General features: G+C 43.0%; 1 protein-coding gene across 1 annotated transcript; it reads right to left on the bottom strand.

The window, feature by feature from the left end:
• Window positions 1-6,565: 6,565 nt before the first annotated feature.
• On the bottom strand, window positions 6,566-14,097 carry HEBP2 (heme binding protein 2). The gene is made up of 4 exons (XM_045544452.1): window positions 13,735-14,097; window positions 13,098-13,233; window positions 12,222-12,402; window positions 6,566-6,834 (listed from the first exon to the last, which is right to left on the bottom strand). Exons 1-4 carry the CDS (start codon window positions 13,834-13,836, stop codon window positions 6,636-6,638), a joined length of 618 nt encoding a protein of 205 aa, XP_045400408.1. The 5' UTR covers window positions 13,837-14,097; the 3' UTR covers window positions 6,566-6,635.
• Window positions 14,098-25,462: the final 11,365 nt, after the last annotated feature.

The following is a 25,462-nucleotide window of genomic DNA, read 5'->3' as shown; positions in this document are numbered from 1 at the left end:
TCAAGGGGACCCACGGCAGATCTACAGAGCTCTTTGTGCCGTCCCCTCTCATTTACTCTGCCCAACAAATTCTATACCCTTGGCCTCCTCTCCCCCTCTCATTTACTCTGCCCAACAAATTCTACCCCCTTGGCCTCCTGTAACACTGACCTCTGTCTCCTCAACTCAGCAAGACCATTGGTCTCTGGCTTCCTCCTCCCTGCTTTGCTGCCTGGAAACCGCCTCTAAGCCATTAGCTTGAACATTCATCGGATTCGCCTCATTTTTTCCCCCTTCTCTCAGAGATCACAGTCCTATGCTATGAACTTACATTATCTGAAGACCATTGTTTTATATATTTTGTTTGGGTTTTTAGTTGTTTAAGATGCAAAGATAAAAATGATTCCTGTTTCACCTTCGTGGTCAGAAGCAGAGGTTCACCCAAGGAGCTTAAAAAACATTATTCAAGGAAATACTGGTTTAGATTTACTACCTGCTTGGGAAAGAGGGGACTTCAAGGCTTACACTCTGGTCAAAGAACCAGTGTGGGGTTATTCTGCCTGCCAAGTATGTCAATCTCAATTATATAATCAGGGATGAGGCAAAAATAACCAACATTGGGTCTGCAGACCCAGGAGACCTACTGTAAGCCAAACTTTGATTAGAACATTTCTTTCCTAAACTCCATATGCTCCCATTTTAATGGGGGAGGAGAAACTATAATGATACTTTGGGTTTCTGAGTATCACATGTTAATTTGGGCCCTGATATATCCAGGTATTCCTCTTTCCCTAGTGTGAAGCCACCTGCATAAAGGCCATAGATTCCTTTGGAAAAAGGCTGGGGAATCATTACGGTACACACTTGCAGGGACCTCTCACCCAGGATCCAGTCACCTCTTCAGTTAATGAGCTTTGGGTCAGAAAACTGGCTCAGTCTAGAAACTGGTAAGGAAGCATGGGCTTCTTTTTATTGGCGTGCTCTCTCTCAGCCCCCTGCTTATCCATTTTCGCTCTCTCTGATTGTATATCAAGCATTACCCTTGCTGACCACCTAACTATTTTGTCCCTAGGGATGCCATGTTCTATTAACCATTTCCATAAGACTTTACAGGTCTGGGTCCCTTGGCTGTCATTTTGCGCTTAGTGGTTAATATGCTAATGATGGCATTCTGGCTTCTGTGGTTAGCACCTGGGCTCTCTGAGGTCTCATCATCATCCACATTGCTCTCAGCAAGCCAAGTTCCATCATGGCCTTTCCTGCCAGCCCCAGACTGCCGAGGAGAGCCCCCACAGAGCTCCTTGGTGATGCCCTGGCCCCTCTCATCATGCAGCCCAAGGACCTTGGTGAATGATGGGTCCTCTGAGCCTTCCTGTGAAGCATAACCCCCTGATGGGCACTTTGCCTCATGTGTCCATTCCAGCACACCCCCTTCCTGGAGCCTTTTCATTCCTTCCTCTGTTGTCTATCTCAGCAATTCAGACATTTCAACATTTTGATCACTTTTTCTAGGCTTCTACCGAGCCACCCTAGAGCAGTGACTTTGCACTATCTCTTGGCATTTTTCTCATGGTGTTAAATCCTGTATCCTGAGAAATACCCCCAAGTCAATACACTCTCACTTATCTAATTTTATGAATCTGGCACCTTTGACCAAGCACCCTCAGACTTGAGTCCCAAGAGTACTCCTCTGGCCCCTGCAGTACATGCTGGCTAGTTCATACAGTCCATTTCTTCCCTCCTCAGACCCAGCACAGCCCAACCAGATTATTTTGTAGCTGAACTCTGGTTATAGGCCTAGTAGGCAGGAGGAGGGGTGGGGACAGCTCCTGAGGGGCACCTGTTGCCTTATGGGGGAAAGACCCTGACACTGTCTTTCCTTGTGTTAGGATAGAGGAAGGGAGGGAAGGTAGTTCTAGCTCTTCGGTGGGGAAGGGTGGTTCTCTTCTGCAGGCTCAAAACATTCAGAAGTCAGAATTGTTAGGGACACTAGACGTCTCCATCACATATTTTAGGTTCCCAGGATTGATTCTGACCTTGACACAACAGACCTAGCTTGGTTGAACGTTTGTGGGCAGTTAGCTACTTTTACCATCCCATCCTGTGCTTGCCCTTTGGCTTTTTCTGCTTGGCTACTGCATGGGATGAGGACTTGTTGGCAAGCCACCCAAGTGACTCCAGCTGTCACCCTTAGTTTTAAATTGCTTATTAATTGACCTCAGCTTTTCATTATCCACCTGCAGGACATCAATCCAACTCAGTAATAACCACTCAAGTCCATTGTCCTAGTATTTATTATCCACCCTTCCCCCATATTTTAAACGACTGAATCATCCGCCAGTCACTGCAGTCCCCTGCACCAGCATGCTGTTTCATCTCGTTTTAATAACTGCATAGCCTTCTTGTGCCAGGCGGCTGTCTATCCAACAGGGATGGGGGCCTCAGAACCTGCCAGTGAGTGACTCAGTCTCAAATGCTGTCTTACCATCTGTGTTCTTGGGCCACTGGCACCAATTGTGCCAGTCTGAGGCTGAGATAGAGTTAGGAGTGCAAAAGATGTGTGGTGAAGTTACACCTCTGAAAGGAGAAGGGAAAAGCAGGGTTGAACAGAGGAGCTGTCAGATCTGACAAAATCTCTACCAGTCTATTAAGAAGCTCTGGAGCAAAGACTGTTTACTAGAGGTGTTCTGAGTTGAGCAGAAATGGCTGGGTCTTGTACCGCCACCTTGCTCAGTCACTGGCTGGAAGTTGCCAGAAAAACTTGGCACCAGCTACCACTGCTTTGCTCCACCAAAGGCCAGGCTGCCCCTCCCCCCAATAGTGTGTCCCTATCTTGAATTCTGAAGTGCACTCTGGAGAAGGTAACAGCTGGAGACTATTAGCTGACCACACGCCTCACAGCTGGGCTGCTAGTACTTTCTTGAAGGTAAATTTGCATGGCACACCTCCACATGGTTGTCTGCCACAACCCCAAATCCCAGAATAGAAATGACCATTCTTTGGCCGCAGTAATAAGTAAGTACCAGAAACAATGGATGACAACTTCGCATCAGTAACCTCGCTTCTAAACCAGGCCTCTAAACCGTGCTAATCAGCAGCGGCCTCACTCTGGTAACCAAACCGCACCTCCACAACTAAAGGCTCAGCCAATCCCTAAATGCTTTTGAAAGTCTGTTAATCCTTGAACTCCACGCTTCCGAAAACCCTGTACAAGGTCAGCAGTTTTTAATCTGGAGAGACCATGGTGCGCTTATGAGCACAGCGCTCTCTTGCTCAGCAAGCAGCGTGTGCAGCTCTTTGCTCTGGGCACTGAATGCGGCCTTTTCCTCTGACGCTGACACCACTGCCCACGATGCCCACAACCGCCACCCCTGCTTTCGTCTGACAGGCTCCTTCCCATCAGTCAAGTCTCAATTGTCTCTTCCCTACCCCGTGTGACGTCCACCACACCCGACAAACCACACCCTACCCCAATGTCCTCTTTCAGTTCTTGACAGCACTTGCCACAATTTCAAATAGCATTGAGGCTTGTCTGTCGTCACCGCTGTATTCTCAGCAGAAAAGTGGACTATACAGAAGAGTGAGAGATGTCATTGGAGTTGGTGAACAGGACACCCCTGGTGAGCAGCTGGGACAGTGGTTTTGCTCACCTGCATTGCCCAGTCCCCAGCGTAGTGCCTGGGACACAGTAGGGACTCCATAATGACTTAAAGAATGAAGGAAAATAAATGACATTTCTGTGAAAAGCAAGATTTTTGGAGAGATTCAACAATGACTAGAAAGGAATGCACTAAGTTTAAATGAATTGTTTTCTGACTTTTTAAAAACATAATTTTATGAAAGATTGACTGACCCATAAACACACGTGACAGCTCTGTGAGATGCACAGTGGGGGGTGGGGGCTGCCCACCTTGACTCCCCGTCATGGTCCCCGTGATGCCTCCTCACGACCTAGGGGTCTGAGGAAGACTTTGGACAACTCTCCAGAGAAAATGGATAACCAAGGCAGAGGAGAGATGGGAATTATTGTCCTGTAGCGGAGTCTGAGCCTGCTGGCGTGTGGAACAGGAGAGACTGCAAAGGGGAGGAGAGGAGCGAATTGGTAGAGCGAGAATGAAACCAACAGCACGAGTGGAAGGTGGAGCCTTAAGGAAGAGTCGAGACACTGCGTTCCTATAGATAAATGTTAAACATAAGGGACACTGCATAATCAGTGACAGCCACATAATTAAAATGATTCACTGCTGTGAGAAATGCTTTCTGGATTGATCAACTTAGCACTGAAAAATGTTTCAGTTATGATTTAAGGAAGAGGAAAACACAGGATACCCTCAACTCGAATGGTACAGAACCACTTTTTTTCTTGAATGTGTTTTAGACTACAACTGAATCTTGGTCATCAGAAATATACTTCTTTCACTTAAAATGGGATGTATTGCATTAGAGGTTCATGGTGCATGTAGGACTAGAGAGGAAATATCAGAAATAGACAGTGGAGGTCAGGGTGGTGGCCATGCATCAGTGGGAGGGCTGGAAGGGGCCCTCCAGGCAGCGATGGTAAATGTGCCATAAAAGAAATTCCATGTCTTTTTGGCAAGTGTTAAAAATGCAAAGGATCAATAAATTAAATAAGCAACTCAAGCAAATACCTTTGGAAAACAATTGCCTGGAATTTTAAAATTTATGTCCATAATGATTTCAAAACCCCAAATCTAGCCTGTTTTCTATCAAAATTGTAGTCTCAAAGGTATCTCGGAAGTCACGATCGTGCAGGAAGAGCCCCACCATGTAGTGATGCCCACCGATGGAGCACCTGAGAGAGCTGCACCCCCGAGAGCCACTGCCCGTGGGGTGTGGTGGTCAACATGGTGGTCAACAGCAGGGACCCCGGGGTCAGGCTGCATGGGCTCGAATCAGCTTCTGCCCTCTCAGTTCCATCTGGGGCACGTTATCCAACATCTCTGTGCCTCCAATACCTCATCTGTAAAATGGAGGGTCGAGTGTGATAATTCAGGGGAAGCATTCAGAACAGTGCATCTGGAAGGCAATCCATAAGTGTTAGCCACGGACACTGTTAACTCTAGGTATGCTGGTCTACCATATCGAGGTTCCAGGTTGGGGAGGTTAATACTGAGAGAGATCATACGTCAGGGTTGGAGGGACATCAGACATCCCCTGGCCCCATCCTCTCATTCATTGGATGCTCAGATCTCCTATATGAGTGATTGTCTCCTGATAAGTGAGTAGTTGGTCTCTAATTAAACATGCCGTGATGGGAACTGGAAGTCGTGCCATTCACAAGCAGCTGTAATTGTGGGAAGTTACTGAGCACCAGGCTCCTGCTCCTAAAGCCATCAGCCTCCAGGAGCCTACAGCAGAGCGGCGCCCTTCCCGACAGGGTTCCAGGTGTCTGACTGTGATGTTATCTTTTCCGGGACAAGCATTTTCCAACACAATTAGGCAAAGATTTCTAACCTCCTTGATTTTGCAGCAACCCACTCTTTGAATAATTGCTTTGTTACCTGAAAGATCAGGGTTCGTTCTCTTGGTGAGCAACAAACAACTAACTCTCCAGGAGAATGTGGATCTTGATCAGTAAGAGTTTTGTTACTTGCAGAAAGTAAGGAGAACACTGGGAGCATCCTCCAAAGCAGTGTCTCACTGAGGGGAAGTGGCTGGGGTTTTTATGGGGCAACAGAGAAAGAAAAAAAATGTGTCCTCACACGTAGGGGAGGGGTTCCGTTTGTACAGGCATGATGAGTCTGACGTGCTAGCACACAGGTTGCATGTCATGGTAATGAAGCTGTAGCTCCTCCCAGGGTGGAGACTTTAGCATGGTAATGAGGGAAGTTCACTTGAGTTCATCCATAAACTGCCAGGGTCTGGCAGGGGCTAGCTCTAGCCGGCTGGATTGCTCACAAACAAAAAAAGCTGCAAAATGGGCTGATTGTTCGAATTGGTTGAAATCCTGTAGTCCCTGGAGATCCTTAATACTATATGAAATACTTTAAAAATTCAAGTGAATTTCAAAATTATATGTTTTTGTACATTTCTTCAAAAAAATGTGCCTTTATTGAGAGTCAAATAGGATAGGAAGTCCCTAACTTCATAAGCTTATTATTCTCTGTCACAAGAAGTTAACCAACACTTCTGGGTGAGTTTCCTTGTGCAGTGGAGGCAGTGGGCAGATGGGGACAGAGGTTCAACAGGGAATGCAGCATTGACAGCTACAAAAGACAATTTGATTTTTGTGTCCAACTGAAATTCACCTCTTCAGGCCTGACAGCCTGGTAGTTCCACACAAGATTAATCTGCAACATTTTTATTGGTAATATCTGGAAGACATAACATCCAACTGACACAAATCCAAGCAGAAAAAGGCAACATGATTGTGATGCAGCAAAGAAAAAGGAAGTAAGTGACATTTCCCAGGATCCTCACAGAAATAGGTGACCGATTTGCATGTGTATAGACTACTGTCCCCCGTTTATCTGTGCATCTAGATAGAGTGTCAAGCATTAAAAAGGCACGTTGGAAATAAGCTCAATGCTTAATGGTACTCTCAAGTAGAAGACACCAGACACACACTTATCGATAGTGCTGATGTCTATATTAAATAGAAGTTTTGCCCCGGTGATGGAATTTTTTTCATTTTCTCACTCATTCTCTTTGGAGGGTTCATTTTTCTGAATCAACCACACTTCATTATTTCTATTAAGCAACTTGAAAGGGCTGTTGTAGCCTGCTGTGTAGTAAACCTTTTCATCAAAAACTTTTCCATCTTCCCTCAAGATGCTTGCTAACGTCAAAAGTTGTTCTTGATTCTTTTGGGCACTAGAGAATCCATCGAAAGACCTACAAAGGAGACAGCAAATAATCATGAATGATTTTAGCACCGATGCAAATGTCAGTCTGAAAAGAGAAGCAGGAGCCGGCACCGCGAGCGCTGGGTGAGGGGCAGCTTCACAGCCGCCCCCTCTGCCTCCGCTGACCTGGCCACTCCCTCCCTTGGATTCCGGGCCTAAGTGTGACAGCAGGAGGCCCAGGAGGACATGTCCCCTCCTCCCATCTGCTGACAGACAGAGTTGGAACCTACACAGTCTCATGCACTCTAACCCTGTGCTTCTGAGACTTTAAAGTGCATACAAGTCACCAGTGGATCTTGTTGAAAGGCAGATTCAGCACAACAGAGTGATTATAGTTAACAGCAAGTTATCCTTTAAAACAACTGAAAGAGTGGGATTGGAATGTTCCTAACACAAAGAAATGATAAAGGTTTGAGGTGATGGATGCCCCAATTACCCTGATTTGATTATTACACATTGTATGCTTATACCAAAACATCACATGTACCTTATAAATACATACAACTATGTATCCGTAACAAAAATCAAAAAAATTTTTTTTAAATGCAGATTCAGGAGTTCTAGGGAAGGCCTGTCTGCTTTCTAACAAGCTCCCAGACACATGCTGAAGCTGCTGGTCAGAGAACCACACTGAACTCCCAGCAGAACCCCCCTTCCAGACTCTGAATTTTCTCCCAAACATTGCTCCTTTCTTCCTCTCCTCAGGAAAAGAGTAGGCACTGGCTTCGAGATGAGAAGGATATACTCTGACCTCTATGAGTTTATAGTCTAATGGAAGAGACCGACGTTTTGGCATGAGAACATGACAAAATCTAGGGTGAGGGGTGTCGTCTGAGTTCAGCCTGGAATGGAGGATGGTTTTGCTGAACAAAGAAAGGGGAGGGATAGGAAAAGGAGCAGAAGTCTAAAAATACAGAGTGTTTTCACAGTGAGGCATAAAATAAGGTCAGGAAGGTGAGTCAGGGCCAGAAGGAAGAACCTGGTATAATATATTAGCCTGAGGCCTTTTGAGATTATTCTGAAGGATATTGAGCAGAAAAGTAACTTGATCGGATCTGGATAACATAGGCAGAGAGATGGAAAATCAATTGACAAGGAGGAGCCCATTAGGAGGCTGCTAGGGGGTAGGAAAGAAAAGGCAGTCAAAAGATGTAAACAAAATGTGGAGAAAGAATAAAAATTTGAGTATAGATTTTAAAGTATGTAAGAGAGTCCCCACTAGGGCAAAATGAAAATATACTGAGATTAAATCATGACAGCACAGTGACCTAGCTGAGTTGCTGACATGCAAGCACAATGAATTTGAACTTGAAGGTTCAGAATAAGAGAAACACTGAAAGATAAAAATATTCCTAATATGCTTTCTTTGGTATAAGTCTTTACTGTCAATGTGACAATGCAAAAAATCAATCCTACCATGCTTCAGATAAGATGTAAACTCTCAAGGGTACAAACCATGTCTGTTTTATTCAACAGTGTCTACTCAGCACCTAGAATCACTCCAGGCACACAGTTTCCTTTAAATCCTTAAGTGTGGGGATCTCTGCATGCACACGTATACATAATGAAGCATTGAGGGAGAGCTGATACAACTCTTCTGTGCCATCATTTGAATCATGTCCATTGAATATAAAATTTTGAACCATGTGTTAAGAAACATTTTGGCTCCTAAATTCATTATTTATTTCCTTAATGAAGAGCCAATAATGAGTATGTTCTGTCCAAAGGGAATTTGTTTTCAGATCCCATTTTTGCCCTCAAATCAAATCTTGAACGCTCTAATTAGAAGTCACCTCTTGTTCTCTGAATACATGTTGTTCTACAGTGAACTATCCAGTGCTTTATTCAGTGTGCAAACACATACCGTGCCGCCCACCCCCACACACCCATCTCGCCAGAGGCTGGAATATATGGACTCAGTAACATGCTGTCGTATTCCTGAGGAAGTTACAGTCTACAGGTAAGTCATTATACCATAGAAGAATAATCACAGAAGAAAGGGCACCAAGGACAGAGTAAGTGGCTAGAGAAACTGAGGAAGCCATCATAGGAGAGGTGCCATTTGTCCTGTAGGATGAAAGTGGGCTCTTCAGGAAGAGAGCGTGCACTAGAGCTAGTAGTGTATGCTGCACGTGCTCTAAGTGTCTCGTGTGAATTAACTCATTTGATCTTCATGGCAACCCTGAGATAGGTAAGCACTGTGATTGCACGCATTTCACAGACGAGGAGATTTTAGCAAGGAAAAGTGGAGTAACTTGCCTGAGCTCAAAGGTAAAGAGATGTGGAAGAACATGGCATGTTCCATGAAGGGTGGGAAGGTCAGTGGAGCCCATGTCAGAGGAAGAGGAGCTACTGAGATAGGACGGGGCCATGTCACAGGGGCACTGGGGACCCTGTGAACAGTCTGAGCTTCCCCCAGGAAGCAAGAGGGAACTGACAGAGATTTTCAAATGGAGTAACAGTGTGGAAGAGGACAGAGAAAGACTGGGGACAGTGAAAACTGTCTGCAGGCTACTGATGTGAAATCATCAAGAAAAAATTCAACGGAGATCAATACACATCACTGTATCTACTGGGAGTGTCAGGCACACACCGGGGTATACAAAGATGACTTAGGTGTGGTCCTTCCAAGGTGAGGACCTGAGGAAGTAACGATGGTGATGGAGAACAAGGACCAGATCATGAATCATTCTGAGGTGAGTGGGCCGATCTGGGGACGAGCTGTCAGGGAAGGGTGTGCGTGGCGACCACAAAGCTCCTTGCTGGGGAGACAGCCCGGCTGATGAGGCCCTTTATAGAGACAGGAATTGTATGATCAGAGGTTTGGGAACTGGGGAAGGCTCATTTTTAGAGCTGTTGAGTTTGGTCTCCCAACCCCCACCCCTAAATAGAGATGTCCAATGAGGGGGGAAAGAAGATATGGAGATACTTCTAGACTTGAGGGTCATTAGACTCAGGAGTTGAAGCAATGTGAACGACCAGCCAGAGCAAGTTGGCTGTGACAGGAGGGTCAACAATGGGCACCAGTGGTGATTCCTGGGCCGGGGCACCCAGGAGGAGCCCACGGAGATAAGTAAATGACAAGAGAGTGACCTTCTGAAAGCTAAAGGATGAACAAATATTAAGGAAACAGACTGGTCAGAACAGAATGCTGCAGGGGTCACGTGGGAGAGGACTGCCGCCACGTGACAAATGCAAGGGCACCGCTGAGGATGGCAAGGCCAGTTCCAAGGAGACAGTGGGAGTCGTACCAGATTGTGGCACTTTGAGGTAAAGGCCAGTCTGATGAATTCTCAGAGGGAAACGAGGAACACATTACTGAAAACTGCAGGAAAGGTGATTCTTGTCCTGACACGACAAAGAACTCGGCTGAATTGTGTTCGTGTCCTAGTGTGATGTGCACAGAACTTCTGGGTGATGAAAAAGGATATTAGGCTGAACGAATTTCTAAGCAAAGAGTTGAAGGTGTGGCTTGGCTTCTCTTGAATGCTTATAGTAAAATATGAGAAGAGAAAATTTAAAGATTACATTTTTAAACAAAAGGGAAGCAGAATTTTAAAATTTGGAAAATTCTTAGCTTATCCATATTGAAAGAAATGAGAAAGCTTATTCAAGACAGAACAGGGGTGTGGCCAAGCAACTCTTTGATAAGATTAGCATGGAACTGGCATCTAAACAGAAGCCAGGATCCATTCTCCAAGACAGTGCAAGAATGACCCCAAAGGCATTTCAGAGATTATGGGGCTGCCCCTCCAATCACAGGCCCCTGAGTGCCAGTTCCTAGCGGGGCAGAGGAATTTCAAAGGAAGGGTCTTGGGCACCTGTGGGGCCTTAAAGCTCACTGCCTCGCACTGCCTCCCAGCTCTGCATCCTGCGTGCCACTGCAGCACTCTTTGGCTACCCCATGTCCAGCTACATTGGACCAAGATGTGGTGTGGGCTGCAATGGCTACCCCTCTGGAGGGCACAGGCAGTAAACCTTGGCAGCATCCATGCAGCACTATCTCTGCCAGCTTGCAGAATACACAAGCCATGGGGACGTGGCTACCTCCACCTAGATTTTGAAGGCTAGAGCTGCCCAGAGCCTTGGGTGTGTGACCCAGGCAAAGGGCCACAGCAAGGGCAGGGCCACTACAGAGTCCCCAGTAGGGCAATGCCTACTGGAGTCATAGAAGGGCACACCAGACTGGTAGAGCTACTGGTGTGTGATTCCAGCCTAGTAGAGCCACAGTGGGGGTGGGGCCACCCAAAGTCATGGGACAGGATCCAACCCCTGTCCAGCAAGGCGGGACATCCACCCCCGTAGGCCTGGAGGGCAGAGCCCTGAGTCAAAGAAAATTAATCTTAAGTCTTAAGATTTGGGACTTACTTGGGACCTGTTGCTCATTTCTTTTTTCCTACTTCTCCCTATTGGAATGGATGTCTATCCAGTGTCTGTACCACCATTGTATTTGGGAAGCACACAATGTGTTTGATTTCACAGGTTCACAGGGGGAGGGAATTTGCCTCAAGATGAATTACACCTTGAATCTCACCTAGATTTGATTTAGATGATCTTCAGATGAGACTTTGGACTTTAGAGATGATGCTGAGAGAGTTAAGGATTTGGGGGCTATTGGGATGGAATGAATGTATTTTGCACGTGAGAGGCACATGAATTTTATGGGGCCAGGGGTGGAATGCTGTGGACTCAAATGTTTGTGAACCCTCACCCCCAAATTCATATGATGAAAACTGAATCACTAATATGATGGTATTAGGAAATGGGGCCTCGGGAAGTGATTAGGTCATGAGAGTAGAGTCCTCATGAATGGGATTAGTGCCCTTATAGAAGGCCCCAGAGAGCTGCCTTGCTTCTTCCACCATGTGAGGATGTAGTGGGAGGCTGCCATCTGTGAACCAGGAAGTGGGCCCTCATCGGTCTGAAACTGCCAGCACCTTGAACTTGAACTTCCCAGCCTCCAGAACTGAGAAATTTCTGTTTTTTGTAAGCTACCTAGTCTATGGTATTTTGTTATAGCTGCCTGAACAAACTAAAATAGGTATCATGTACTGTGTTTTAAGGTATTTTCATTCTGGTCTAATTAGATTACAGGTAAAGGTAGTCTTAAGGGTTTTGGGGGGGAAGGTGGGGGAAATATAATTTGTACTTTACCTTATAGATGAAAGGTATGCAATAGAGTTCTCATTAAATGAATTGATTACATCTTCTGACAGACCTTAGTAACACAAAACTAAACCAGTAGAAAAACACCACAAAATGTATTATACCTGATTTATGGAGGGTGAAAAGCCTGCTGAAATTGCATAGGAGCGACACTGAGTGCACACAAGTAAAACCAGCAGTCAGCAGAGCTATAAATTATCTACCACTTACCGTACAAACACAGTCATTCCGGCTCTGTCTTCAATGAAGACATCTGACTCTGAAGGCCTGGGCGGATCAGATTGCTGCTCAGAGGGGATATACAGGGAAATGGTAATGGTAGACTCGCTAAAAGGACCTGAACCGGGTTCCACATAGCTTGTCACTGGAGCTGTCATCTTTATTTTCATCTCTGTGCCATAAAAATGAAAGCAAATTTAGTGTATTTATGACTGCGTTTAAAAATGCAACCTATTCCTTTTTGATCTGAGTCTCTAGATTTACTTTACACTATTGACATATACCTTTAATTTTCATCTAACAAAAATAAGGACATTACTAATTATTCCCTGCCCACATTAAACACCTTCTGTACTATCAATTGATTGTTTTGGTTCATAAATTCTACATTTTTAGAGATAGAAGGGGAAAGTAGAGGCCACATGGTCCAGTCAATTCTTTTTTCTTTACGGTTCAGAAAATGAGGTCCCCGTAGGCTAAGAGGCCTGCTAAAATATAAATAGTGGCAGAGCCAGAACCATAAGTTACTCGACTTGAGACCCCTAATCTTGGGACCTTCCTGCCTCCTGATGTCTCTGACCCTCTGTCACTAAATTTTCTTGAAGCCTTAGCCATAACTTATCCCTAGTTACAGCGAGCTCAGTTCATCCAGCAGAAACAGAGGGCACAGAGGGGGAGAAGTACTACCCCAGGGTGACCCTCCTCTAGCTGACACTAAGGGTCCTGAGGACAGCCCTTGTCTGAAAAGTATTTGATGATCTGATTATTTTTCTATTATAGAGGATATTTCTTTAATAAGCTGAAACTCAATAATAAGCCTGGAGATTCAATCACAATGTAAGTATTCACAAGGAAAGCTGCCTTTACCTTTCTCGTTTTTGCCTTGGATGTAGCTGTTCAGCTTTGTAAACCCAGTCTGGATGGCGGAATCCCAGTCCATAGACTCAACGGAAGTGCTGACCCACTTGGCTGGTCCATAGTGTCGGATCTCGTAATTTCCCGGCTAAAAAGGAACAGAGAAAACTTCGAGAAGAAGCGACTCTAAGAGGGCAGGACGTGAGACCCCACCATACAGGTGCCTTGATCTCGGGTCTCCCTGGAGCCAGCCTGTCTGGGGGCTGCTCCTCCCCGGGGTCTTTGGGATTAGGGACCACAGTGACTCTAGCCCCCCACAACTCGAGACTCAAGTCACGTTAAAAACAACAACCACCAGCACCTATTTATTACACACCCTCAGCCCGGAGGGTCCCACTACGGGTTCTGGGATACCCCGCCCCCAAGCCCCGACAAAGACACGAAATCGAGGTGCGGCCCGCACTTGGGGGCAGGGCTCAACGACCACATTTGCCCATCTGCGCGGGGTCGGGGATAGAGGCTGGGACCATTCTAAAAACTTTTTAATTAACTCTACGGGAACCTCCGATCTCACTCCCAATCAGCCCGACGGCGGGCCGCGCCCCCGGCCTGCCCCTACGGCCCCGCCGCGCCCGTGCTCGGCGCCTACCTGGGGGCCCGCGTCCTCCGGGGCCTGCCAGCCCGGCGTCTCCACGGCCTGGGCCTGCGCGCCCTCGGCCGCCCCCGGGTCTGGCTGGAGCACCTCGGCCATGGGCGGCGCCGACGCTCCGGGAGCCTGACCAGCTGCGCCGCGCACGGCCCGTACCTGGGGCCGCCGGGCCGGCGGAGGTCCCCGAGTCCCCGCCCCGCAGACTCGCGTCCCTCCTCCCCGCAGTGCGGGACACCAGAGCGCACTGGGCACGCCTGGCTCTGGCCGCCAGGGGGCGCCGCGACCAAGACAAGGCCCAGACCGGACCGCCGGCAGCTCGGGCCGGGCCGGCGTCCCCCGCCCGGTCCCCTCCGCAGGGGACAGGGAGCCTAGCCTGGAGACCAGACTGCAGCGCTCGCCTCCGCGGGCTTTCTTCGGGGGGCCTTGCGCCCCCGCCCTTGTGTGCACCGTGGGGCGCAGCCGGCTGGCGCGGTTTCTGTGCAACCGGTTCGGGCGCCTCTCCCGCGGCCCCGCCCGCGCTGGGAGCCGCGCCTGCCCACGCGGCGGCCCGGGCGGTGTCGCAGCGGCCGCCCGCCCCGGGGGCGACTCCCGCGCGCGCTCCGGGAGAGGCGGCGGGGCGCGCCTGGCTCACCCCTGCGGGCCCAGCCGGGGCGAGCGGCCCTACTCACACCGAGCCGTCGGCCTAGGTCCCAAACAGCCTTAGAGGGACATCAGAGAACCTTGAACTGACCTGTCTTGACTTTTCCCCCAAATGACCCCAAACCCTGTGAGAGCCAACCTGCCCTAGCAGGATGACTGGGGGGCAGAGGGGAGGAAGTTTCCGAGGCTGGACCCTGGTAGTGCTTCTTAAAAATTGTGGTTAGATGTATTCTTTATTTTTTCCCAAGAGAGTTGCACATACCATGCAATCGCCCTTTTAAAGTGTACTATCCAATGGTTTTCCGTATATTTAGAGTTGATTTTAGAACATTTTCACTCCTCACCTTAAGGACACCCTGGCCTATACCCTTTAGCTACCACTCCCCAATTTTCCAACCCCCAGGCCTAGGCAACTACTAATTTGCTCTCTGTCTCTATGGGTTTGCCTACTCTGGACATTTCATATAAATGGAATCATACATATAATATGTGATCTTTTGTGACTGGCTTCTTTCATTTAGTGCAATGTTTTCCAGGTTCATTCATGTGGTAGCATGTACTAGTACTGCATTCCTTTTTATCACTGAAAAATATCCCATTGTATGGGCCTGGTGCTTTTAAAGCAATTGGTGTCTTTTCTTTCCCTTGCCTTTCCCTGCCCTAATAACTGTGCAGTGGCCTGAGGACACATGACACTTTCTACTGGTTATATCACATCTATTATTATGCAGAGCTAAGTGTGAATTTGCGAAGACTAAGTAATGAATTTGACTTATTTTTTCAAATAGCCTGTTTATTTTAACTATGTAACAGATGTGATCCATTGCTTAGGTGACTTTGCAAAATTGAGAATATAACTTTATTGCAGGGTTTTTTTTTTTAAAGGAAAAGGAAGTCATTTACATTGTTGCGTAAGAAATCTGTTCTTTTAATCTGCAGAGTATTGTTTACAGTTATCAGTGCTTTTTCTAGGGGGAGCATTTTATTTGTAGAAAATCTGAAGCTAAATTTGAAGACATTCATTTTTTAGGGTTTGGAATATGCAATTAATGAAGATAACAGCAGGTAATTAGGCTGAATTATCTGTATTTACAAGGTGGTAGCTAGTCATATATTAATAAAATAACAGACGAAGGAAAAAAAAGGATATATTTTAAAATAATAGGATTTCAGTTAGAACAAGTTTAATAAAGTTTGAAAGGTTCAAGTTTTATAACCATTATTTCAAAATAATCAAGTTAGTTTTCTTATTGATTAATTATAGTAAATTTGTTCTTTTTACTAGCTCATATTTAACCAATGTTTATGTGACACTGTGAAACATATTTTATTTAAGCTTTACAGCAAGTTTTGAGATAAGTCATATTTTCCACATTTAAAAATCAGTGAAGGATTCTGGAGTGGCGGCTCACACCTGTAATCCTAGCACTCTGGGAGGCCAAGGCAGGAGGGTGGCTTGAGATCAAGAGTTCAAGACCAGCCTGAGCAAGAGACCCTGTCTCTACAAAAAAATAAAAAAATTAGCCGGGTACAGTGCCTGTAGCCCCAGCCACTTGGGAGGCTGAGGCAGGAGGATCGCTTGAGCCCAGGAGTGTGAGGTTGCAGTGAGCTATGATGATGCCGCTGTATTCTACCCTGGGTGACAGAGTGAGACTCTGTCTCAAAAAAAAAAAAAAATTAAAAAAGCAATGAAACTGGTAGAGGAGGGGTTACCCAAATGTTACTTCTTTTTTTTTCTTTTGGACTTTCAAATAGTATTTATCTGCAATTAATTAATAATAAATATTTTAGAAGCAAATATTTAGCATTGTGTTGGTCAGGAAAGACTAAGTTGTGCTGTGGAAACAACCTCAGATAGTACTGGCTATAAGTTACAGATGGTTTCTTGCAAAGTCCTCACTGGGTCTGACTGTGGCCTCCGGACATGCCCTCTCTATGAGATGGTGCAGTTTGGCATGTTTATATCAACAGGTGCCTCCACAATCACCCCAGCACTTGAGAAGAAAGCATTGAGAGTCCCTCAGTAGTAACTTCAGCCAATTCTCCTTATTCATGGTAGTTATGTTTCTTAAAGTCACTATGATCACTGAATTAGCAAACGCTGAACCACTGCTCCTGGGGGAAATACAGAGTTGGTTCCTGTGAACCTCTTGTCACAGGATTTCACCTTGTTTTAAGTGTGTTTCTGTATAAAGATTATCTTATTTAATATGTATTGTTGGTTCATTAACATTGAACTCATGCCTAAATGAAGCTTGTGTAACACACGTATCTTCTCCGTAAGGCACATCACAGCCTTCTTGTGCTTAGGAAGCTACACCTCAGAGCTATTTTAAATGGCAAACAAAAGCACAAAAATGTGAAAACATGACACTCGATAGACTGTGAAAAGAACATTGTTTACAGTATGAGAACTAAAGAAGACAGAGTGTCACCTCAGCTGGGAATGCGTGCACTGGGCAACTGTTCTGTGCGTGCACATGTCTGTGAGTGACCCGCAGTGCTGTGAGTATTGATTGTGGGGTTACAAATATATTTTAGCATTAGGTGAATTTGCAAATACAGAATTTGTGAATAAGAGGATCAACTGTAAATGTTTCCTGCAGTAAGTTAAATAAGTTGCTTCCATCCACATTTCATTGAACCAAAAACCATTTCACCCAGGCTTGATTAACATCAAGGGCATGTGAAAGTGTAATCACTGTGTGTTCTCAAAGGAGAACTCAAAATATTTGAGAAAAGTTCTGTCTATAGTATCGTTTAGTCACTCACTGATTGATTTTTTATTCCATACTTGTGGCAGATTTTATTCCCCAAAGATGTTTGCAACATTATCTCCAACGTGCTGTTCTTATAACGTCACTTTGACATAGCTCCCATTGAGAGACAGAGGTTTATGCTCCCTTTCCTTGAAACTCAGCCGGCTTATGACTACAGTAGAAGTAACACTGTGTGACTTCCACGGCTAGATCATTAAAGCCTTCCGCCTAGTTTGGGACACTTGCTATTAGAATCCAACAGCCATGATGAAGGGAAGCCCAAGCAGCTCCATGGAGAGCCATGAATAGGTTCTTGCCTGAGGTTCTAGCTGAAAGTTGGCATTAACCACTGCACATGTGAGTGAGACAGTGTTCAGATGGTTCCAGCCCCCTGCCCTTGAGTCACCTCCAGACATCCTCGATCTTCCCAACTGAGGTCCCAATGGTCATGGAACAGACAGAAGCTTTCTCTGCAGTACCCACAGAAACTGTGAGAATAATAAAATAGTTATTCTTAAAATGACACTAAATTTGGGGTGATTTGTTTTTCAGAAAGATTAAGTTAAAGAGTATTTACTCTGTGTAGTGCTGTAGTAGGTGTTGGTGCATTTTAGCAATGAACAGAATTTGGTCCTGGCCTTCACATGTCTTACTGTGACATCATCCTTTACTCCAGGGTCACTTGTGCACCCACAACATAATTAACTATGTGTTATTTTTATAGTTACCACTGTCTCAAATGTGATAGCTATAACATAGGTAGCAACTTGATATTCCAACAAGAAATGTAATCTTCTCTTTTGGCTGGCTTCTCCTTTAGTTTTGTTGAGAATTATAACACTCATCCATTATTTAGACACAAGGCAACCCATGAAGCCCCTTTTACACTGAGCACTTTGCTCGGTGCCTGATCCATAATTGCATGATAAATGTTGAATGAATGCCAGTCACAGGATTTATCAGACACACAGAGAGTGATTGAGTGTTTTTAGGAGCACCTGTGAACCACCTTTCTTATGCACCACAGAAAATGAAGAAACATTTGTTAAATTGTGGGGTGGAAGCTAAAAAAGCTAACGTCTGAAGCTGGAAATGCCTTTAAAAATTAAAACATCAAATTTCAACCACAGTGAGTATTGATGTAACTTCTGAGTCTGTAGTAGATGTTTATGAAAAAGAGAGGGACATCCGCACTGATTTTAAAAGGTTCATAGTTTGAAGTAAAAATAGATAACCAAATATATCACAACTATATAGCTTACATTCTCAAAAGCACATAAAAGAAACTAATCCTTGATGCAGCTAAGATAAAATGTTTCTAATAGATCACTTGATTAAAGATTGTTTCCCAAAAACTTGGGGCAATTAAGACATTCTCTTAAACTCTTACATATGGGGTTTTTACTGTTGTATTAGAATTGTTACATTATTTATTGATTAGGACAAATCAAAGAATTGGGAGGAATTGGACTTGACATCCTAAAGACTTTAAGAACAGGGGTGTTACAGTGGTTCAATGTCCCATGTTCCAGAAGAGGAGCTTCTTTGCCCTCATCTTGAACAGACCTATGAACTAGTCAATTCTCAGCCTGCTTGCTAAGTCCTGCGTTAGGGTCTCTCAGTTACTTCTACACCTGAGTTTGTGTTTGAGTCAGATCCAGGCATGGGAGAGGTAAGTGGCAGATTAAAAATTGACTCCAAGTTGGAGAAAAGGTTTAGCAGTAAAGCTTGGGACGTCTCATCTTCTAGATCAGTGCCTCTCAAGCGATCTGTGATGAAAGATCCTTTATTTATTTTTAAAATTTCCAGTTCATCATAAATCAATATGTGATTCTACTGCACAAGACTATATGCAGCTCCTGCTACAGGCTACTTAACCCACAAGGTCTACAGTAATTTAATTGCTTTATGCCAGTAGCAGAGAAATGAGTCCACTGATCACATGCATGGATTTGGTAAAAATGTTAAGTTGCTGTCAATGTCTCTACACATGTACTCTCAATTTCTCTAATTATCTTATCTTAGACTGGTAACAAATAGTTCGTGAACCAGCACCAGTTCATGGACTATGCTTTGAAGAGCACTGAGATGGCTGTCCCAGTCTCCTGTTTAGCTGGAACTTGATTTAGGGTCTCCAACCATTCTGCTTTCAGTGCCTCTGGGGTTGACTCTCTGGACACCCGACTTGTATTTACACTTAAGGAAGATTATTTACATATTAACATGAATTATATGTTTGTATCCTATCCTCTTCAATTTCTGTTCCTATAAAGTCATATTTAAATACATTATATACAATTTTATTTTAGTTTGGTTTTATTATTTATTTAATGTTTAGGCATATGGGGCTTTTGCCCCAGGTTCATGTTTGTAATCTGTTTATGTTGCTTTCACAGCTAGAATTCCCTAAGTTTGGACATTCACTTGAAGCATTAGGATAACCAAAGCAAGGCCTCTGTCTGTGGCCAGTACAAGACTCATTCCACTTGTGAGAGTGTAAATGGTGGGATATTTTTCATTCTGTTGGACTGGAATTGGGCATCGGTTTCTGGACTGCCATGATATCGGTCTTGCCATAGTCTCAGATTTCATAGCCTGTGCCCTTCAATGTGGGCAGCCATTCCTCTGCCGGCTCAGAAGGCACCTCCTTGGCTTAAACCCACGTTTAAGAATCTGGGTTTTTGTCGGAACTCTGCTGCCTTCCGGTGGTGTGATTGAGTCTCACCGAACCTGTTTCTTCATTTGTACAAATGGATGGTATTCGTTTCATACAATTTTGAGGATCTCAAGAGGTAATGTCCAGTTATCTCTTAGCGCAATACTTTGTATGTTGTGTCCTGATAAAGGGTAGTTATTAGTATGGTCTTTTGTGAGTAAAAACTCTGAGCCATTTCCTTAAGAACTGAAATCTGTTTGTTGAACTTGCTTGGTCCTCTGCCCATTGGACACCAATGTACACTCTACATATAAAAAAAACTTATCGAGATCACTTGGTAACTTATTGTTATGATGACATTAACAAAATGGGAGGAAGGGAGGGAGTGAAAGTGTGGCCAGAACCATTGAACATGTGTAGGGGAGGAGAGAAATTAATTCCTATTTCCTCTGAAAAAAATTCTGATTTCTCTCGTTTCCTTTCTTGAAGTTTGCTTGCATTGAATTGGAATAGCCTCCTTCCCAGAGCTGCAATATGACTGTCGTGGGCCCAAGGCACTCATACTAAAATTATAAAATATACTAATTATATTTTATGACTGTATTGATTCAAAGATTAATACAATCTTTAAATCCAAAAGTTTATTTTTTTTTCTTCTGATTTTAAGGTAAATTAAAACATCTTCATGGGTCCCCTAAAAATAATGTGAGCTTTGGGGATGGTGCCCAGTCCCACCACAAGCAATGTAGACATTTTAGCTTCCTTATGTGACAGTGATAACATGTGGTGCCTTATATGGGATGATAAATGCAGGCAAGAGCTAATACTTACCGTGTCCTTAGGGCAGACATATGTTTTAACACTGGATTGTCCCAACAACCCTCTAAGGCAGGTCCTATTAATGTGATAAAGGAATAAATAAATAATGAAGATTTGATGTTTGAAATCAAAATATTTAATTTTTTCCTTACCTTGTTCAGAATCCAGTAGAAGAATGTTAATATTGGCCCTTTAAAACATTCAGCTATGTGCATTGTTTGAGAACTTTGAGGAATTAGAGGACAAGAGGAGATATATTTTACCTGTATTGCAGAGTCCTGCCCATCAGGGAGAACACTGTGGGGCTCAAGAATTTTTGATGCTTATGATGCCTGATTCCCATATTGGAGGAGTGAAAAATAAATACTGTATGTGGTTATCTAGAAGTAATTTGAGAAGAAATTCAGCTCTTGATACACACTTAATATTAAAAGATATACTTAATATCATTTCTTAAAAGCAATCTCTGTGAGGGTATATGTATGGTAAATGTATACTGTGTGTGTATATATATATATATATATATAATGAATAATTCTTGCTATAACAATGTTTAGAAAATGATTTCTTCTTACATAACCTATTCTTTTCTTTTCCTTTTCTAAAAAAAGGCTTCATTTTTTAAGAGTTGTTTTAGGTTCACAGCAAAATTGAGTGGAAGTACAGAGAATTTCTGTATACCACCTGCCCCCCCAGGTGTACGACCTCCCCAGCTATCAGCATCTCGCACCAGAGTGGTCCATCTGTTACAATCAATGAACCTACATCAACACGTCATTGTCACCCAAAGTCCATAGTTTACATTAGGGTTCACTCTTGGCGTTGCCCAGACTATGAGTTTTGACAAGTGTATAATGACATGTATCCCCCGTTAAAGGGGGAGTAGCTTCACTGCCCAAAGCATCCTCTGTGCTCTGCCTATTCATCCCTCCCTCTTCCCAGCCCCTGGCAACTGCTGACCTTTTCACTGCCTCCATACTTTTGCCTTTTCTAGAATGTCATATAGTTGGAATCATACAGTGTGTAGCCTTTTAACATTGCTTCTTTTACTTAGTACTTACTATGCTTTTATGGTGCCTCCATATCGTTTCATGGCTTGATAGCCCATTTGTGTTTGGTGCTCAATAATATTCCATTGTCTGAATGTAGCACAGTTTATCCATTTACCTACTGAGGGACATCTTAGTTGCTTCCACATTGTGACAATTATAAATAAAGCTGCTATAAATATGTGTGTGCAAGTTTTTGTGTGGAACAAGTTTTTCAGTTATTTGGGCAAATACCAAAGAGTGCGATTGCTGGATTGAATGTTGAGTTTAGTAAGAAACTACCGAACTGTCTTCCAAAATGGCTGTACCATTTTGTATTTCTATTAGCAATGAATGAAAGTTCCTGTTGCTGCACATCCTCAAGGTATTTTGTGTTCTGTGTTGGATTTTTGACATTCTAATAGGTGTGTAGTGATATCTCATTGTTGTTTCATAAGCATTTTCCTCATCACATGCGATTTGGAGCATCTGTTCATGTTTGCCATCTGTATATCTTCTTGGGTAAGGTATCTATCTGTTCAGGTCTTTTGTGCATTTTTAAATTGGGTTGTTCGTTTTCTTACTGTAGAGTTTTAAGAATTTTTTAAAAATTTGGATAACAGTCCTTTATCAGATATGCCATTTGCAAATGTTTCCTTTTAGTCTGTGGCTTGTCTTTTTATTCTCTTGACAGTGTCTTTCTCAGAGCAGAAGTTTTTGATTTTAATAAAGTATAACTTGTCAATTGTTCCTTTTGTATATTGTATTTTTTGTGTTTTATCTAAAAAAGTGTTGCCACAGCCAAGGTCATCTAGATTTTCTCCAAGAAGTTTCATAATTTTGCATTTTCCATTTATGTCTATGATCCATCTTGAGTTAATTTTGTGAAGGGTGTAAGGTCTGTGTCTAGGTTTTTTGTTTTTTTTTTTTTTTGCATTTGGAAGTCCAGTTGTTCCAACACCAGTTACTGAAAAGACTATCTTTTTCTCCATTGTATTGCCTTTGCTTCTTTGTCAAAGATCAGTTGACTATATTTGTGTGGGTCCATTTCTGGACAAGTTCTTTTCTGTTCTATTGATATATTTATTAATTTTCCAGTGCCACACTGTCTTGATTAAAGTAGCTCTACAGTAAATCTTGAAAGTGGGTAATGTCAGTACTCTTTGTTCTACTCCATTAATATTGTGTTTTCCATTTTGTGTCTTTTGCCTTTTTTTTTCTTTTGAGACCAGGTCTTGCTCTGTCTCCTGGGCTAGAGTGCAGTGGCATCATCATAGCTCACTGAAACCTCAATCTCCTGGGCTCAAGTGATCCTCCTGCCTCAGCCTCCTGAGTAGCTGGGACTACAGGTGTGCACAACCACATCTGTCCAATGTTTCTATTTTTTGTAGAGACATAATCCCACTCTTGCTCAGGCTGGTTTTAAACTCCTGGCCTCAAGCAACCCTCCCACCTTGGCCTCCCAAAGTGCTAGGATTACAGGTGTGAGCCACCATGCCTGGCCTCTTTTGCCTTTGCATATAAATTTTAGAATCAGTTTGTTGATATCCACAAATTAACTTACTTTGATTTTGGGTGGGATTGTGTTGCATCTATACATCAAGTTGGGAAGAAGTGGCAACTAGACAGTATTGAGCTTTCCTGTTCATGAACCTGGATTATCTCTCTGTTTATTTAGAGCTCCTTTGATTTCTTTCCTAAGAGTTATGTAGTTTCCCTCATATAGATCTTGTACATACCTAAGTGTTTCATTTTTCAGCATCCTAATATAAATGGTATTGTGTTTTAATTTCAAATTCCACTTGTTCATCGATAGTTTACAGAAAAGCAATTGACTTTTGTATATTAATCTTGTACCCTGGAACCTTGCTATAATCACTTATTAGGCCCAGGAGCTTTTTTTTTCTTTTCTTGTCAATTCTTTCAAATTATCTATATAAATAATTGTATCATCTATGAACAAAGACACTTTTTCTTCTTTCCAATCTGTATATCTTTTATTAGCTTTTCTTGTCTTACTGAATTATCGAGGACTTCCATGTTGATGTTGAAAGGACTGCTGAGAGGGGACATCCTTGCTTTGCTCTGTGACTTAGCAGGAAAGCTTCTGCTTTCTCACCGTTAAGTATAATGTTAGTTGTAGGTTTTTTGTGGATGTTCTTTTTCAAGTTGAGGAAGTTCCCCTCCATTCCTAGTTTACTGAAAGTTTTTTTATCATGAATGGGTGTTGGATTTTGTTAAATATGTTTTTTGCATCTATTGATATGATCATGTGATTTTTTTTCTTTATCCCATTGATGTGATGAATTATCTTAATTTACTTTTTAATATTGAACCAGTTTTACATACCTGGGATAAATCACACCTGGTCATGGTATAAAGTATATAATTCTTTTTTTTACATTGTTGGATTTAATTTGCTAATATTTTGTTGAGGATTTTGCATCTATGTTCATGAGAGATATCAATCTGTAGCTTTCTTTTCTTGTAATGCCTTTGTCTGGTTTGGGTGTCAGGGTAATGCTGGCTCATTCAATGAGTTAGGAAGTATTCTCTCTGATTCTGTCTTTTGGAAGCGATTGTAGAAAATTAATATCATTTCTTTCTTAAATGTTTGGTAGAATTCACTAGTGAACCCATCTGGGCCTGGTGCTTTCTATTTTAGAAAGTTATTTATTGATTAAATTTCTTGCCCTTTGTGGTTTTAATTGAGCATTTTATATGATTCTATTTTCTCTCATTTCTTAACATATCAATTATAGACACATCTTTAGTATATGAGGGGGATTGGTTCCAGGACCCCAGAGTATACCAAAATCTATGCATTCTTAACTCCCACAGTTGGCTCTACTGCACCTAGGCATATCTAAAGTTGGTCCTTTGTATACTTGGGTTTCACATCTTGTGAATACTGTATTTTGTATTTGAGTTTGGTTGAAAAAAATCCACATGTAAGTGGACATGTGCAGTTCAAACACAGGTTGTTCAAGGATCAAGTGTATACCTTTTGTTGCCCTAGAGTCTGCAACATATATTTACAATTAATCCAAGTTCTCTTTCAAATAACACTATAATTTCAAGAATAGTGCAAGTACCTTATAATAATAAAATACTCCTAATTCCTCCTTCCTGTCCCTTGTATCATTGCTGTCATTAACTTTACTTATGCATAAACATACATAGGCACATATGTATATACATAAGCAAATATGTTGTTGCTATTATTTTGAACAAACTGTTATGTGTTAGAGCAATCAAGAATAAGAAAAATTAAAAATTTATTTTACCTTCATTTATTTCTTCTTTAATCCTCTTCCTTTCTTTACCCAAGTTTCTGACATATATCATTTTTCCATTTTTCTTCTCTCTGAAGAACTTCTTTTAACATTTCTTGTAAGACAGGTAGATTGACAACAAATTCCCTATATTTTTTGGTTTCTCTGAGAAAGTCTTTATGTCTCCTTCACTTTTGAAGAATAATTTGGAAGGATACAGAATTCTAGGTGTTTTTTTCCCTCTCAACACTTTAAATATTTCACTCCACTCCCACTTGTTTGCCTGGTTTTTGAGAAGAAGCTGGATGTAATTCTTACCTTTGTTCCTCAGAGGTGAGGTGATTTTTCCCTCTGGTTTCTTTCAAGATTTTGTCTTTATCTTTGATTTTCTGCTATTTGAATATGATATGCCTAGGTATAGTTTGGGGGCATTTATCCTGCTTGGTGTTCTCTAAGATTCCTGGATCTGTGCTTTGGTGTCTGACATTAATTTGGGGGAAATTTGCAGTTATTATTGCTTCAAATATTAATATTTTCTTCTGTTCCTTTCTC

The sequence above is a fragment of the Lemur catta genome, chromosome 2, assembly GCF_020740605.2.
Source record: "Lemur catta isolate mLemCat1 chromosome 2, mLemCat1.pri, whole genome shotgun sequence".
Taxonomy (NCBI): domain Eukaryota; kingdom Metazoa; phylum Chordata; class Mammalia; order Primates; family Lemuridae; genus Lemur; species Lemur catta.
Note: the sequence above shows the minus strand (reverse complement) of the source record. Positions and strands in the feature narration are given on the sequence as shown.